The sequence below is a fragment of the Meleagris gallopavo genome, unplaced genomic scaffold (assembly GCF_000146605.3).
Source record: "Meleagris gallopavo isolate NT-WF06-2002-E0010 breed Aviagen turkey brand Nicholas breeding stock unplaced genomic scaffold, Turkey_5.1 ChrUn_random_7180001874080, whole genome shotgun sequence".
In the NCBI taxonomy this organism is placed as follows: Eukaryota; Metazoa; Chordata; class Aves; order Galliformes; family Phasianidae; genus Meleagris; species Meleagris gallopavo.
This window is the reverse complement of record NW_011138725.1, coordinates 2,298-3,784: the sequence shown is the minus strand read 5'-3', so window position 1 is coordinate 3,784 and position 1,487 is coordinate 2,298. Positions and strand designations below refer to the sequence as shown.

The following is a 1,487-nucleotide window of genomic DNA, read 5'->3' as shown; positions in this document are numbered from 1 at the left end:
GGCTGGGAGGGCCTTGCACGGGGCTTGTGCACACTCACAAGGGGCTGGGAGGGCCTTGCACGGGGCTTGTGCACGCTCACAAGCGGCTGGGAGGGCCTTGCACGGGGCTTGTGCACACTCACAAGGGGCTGGGAGGGCCTTGCACGGGGCTTGTGCACACTCACAAGGGGCTGGGAGGGCCTTGCACGGGGCTTACGTACACTTTCAGGGGGGCAGGGGGGCTTGCACGGGGGCTTGTGCACGCTCACAAGGGCCTTGCACGCCTCCGACAGCCTTGTGCGTGCTCTCACGGGACTTTTGCCTGTGCTCGAACAGAGCTTGCACGGCCCAGAGCACCACTTCCACCACCCCGCACAGTTTCACACTGCCCACGAGCGCCCCTTGCACGACTGAACGCCACCGCACGGCCTTAACCGTCCCTTGCACGCCCGCCACGCCTCTGCCGAGCCTTCCACTCCCCCGCGCACCCCCCGCCTTCTCCTTGCACGTCCCCTCGCCCAGTTCCCCGCTCCCCAAAACAGCTTCACCGCTGCGCGTGGTGCCCCCCGCCGCCTCGCACGCCTCTGGTGCACAGCCCTTCTTCTCCCCGGCAGGAGGTGGAGCCCATGTGCAAGGAGAGCGACCACATCCACATCATCGCGCTGGCGCGGGCGCTGCAGGTGCCGGTGTTGGTGGAATACATGGACCGGGGCGAGGGCGGTGCCACCAACCCCCACGTGTTCCCCGAGGGCTCACAACCCCGCGTCTGCCTCCTCTACCGCCCCGGCCACTACGACATCCTCTACAAGTGACCGCGCCGCTCGCACGGCCTCGCACGGGTCCCCAAAGGGCTCCGCGGGGCTTTGCACCAGGCCAGCGGGGCCGTGCGCGGTCCCCCGTGGTCTCACGAGGCTCTCGCACGAGGGCCTCACACGAGTCCCGTGGGGCTGTGCGCGGCTTCAGCGGGTCTTGCACGAGGCCTGCGGGGTTCTGCGCGGCTTGCTGTGGCTCCACAAGGTCCTCGCACGAGTCTCACGGGCCTTTGCACGGCCGTGCGTGGCCTTGCACAAGTCCTGCAGGTCCCTGTCGGGCCTTGCACAGCCCCCCAGGGTCTCGAGCAGCCTCACCGTGGCCTTGCACGAGCCCTGCGGGGCCTTGCACGAGTCCCCGTGCACCCTCGCACGGCCCTTGTGCATCCTCCCTCCCCCTCAGTTCCAAATAAAGGTGTGGCCCCCCCACCCCCACTTGTGCACGCGTTTATTGGAGGGGTGCATTGCTTGGGCTGGAGGGGGGGGGAATTGGGGCAGGGGGAGGCAGTTGGGACCCAGTGCAAGACGTCGTCCTCGTGCAAGGCGTCCTCGTGCAAAATCCCGCTGTGAACTCGCATCCTGCACACTCGTGCACGGCTCTTGCACGTGTGCTGCTGCTTCCGGGACCCCCGATGCCCCCGCATCGCCAAAACTGGCCCCGGTGGGGGGTGGGGGGGGGCCACAATGTGCCCCCATTCC

At 68.1% G+C, this 1,487-nt stretch overlaps 1 protein-coding gene across 1 annotated transcript in view; it reads left to right on the top strand.

Moving 5' to 3' along the window:
• LOC104916155 (ubiquitin thioesterase OTUB1-like) overlaps window positions 1–1,218 on the top strand; it is a 2,773-nt gene extending 1,555 nt beyond the window's left edge. The window contains exon 2 of the mRNA XM_010727136.3: window positions 413–1,218. Coding sequence (XP_010725438.1) covers window positions 413–791 — 379 coding nt within the window. The 3' untranslated portion in view covers window positions 792–1,218. The remainder of the gene's footprint in view (window positions 1–412) is intronic.
• The last annotated feature ends 269 nt before the right edge of the window (window positions 1,219–1,487 follow it).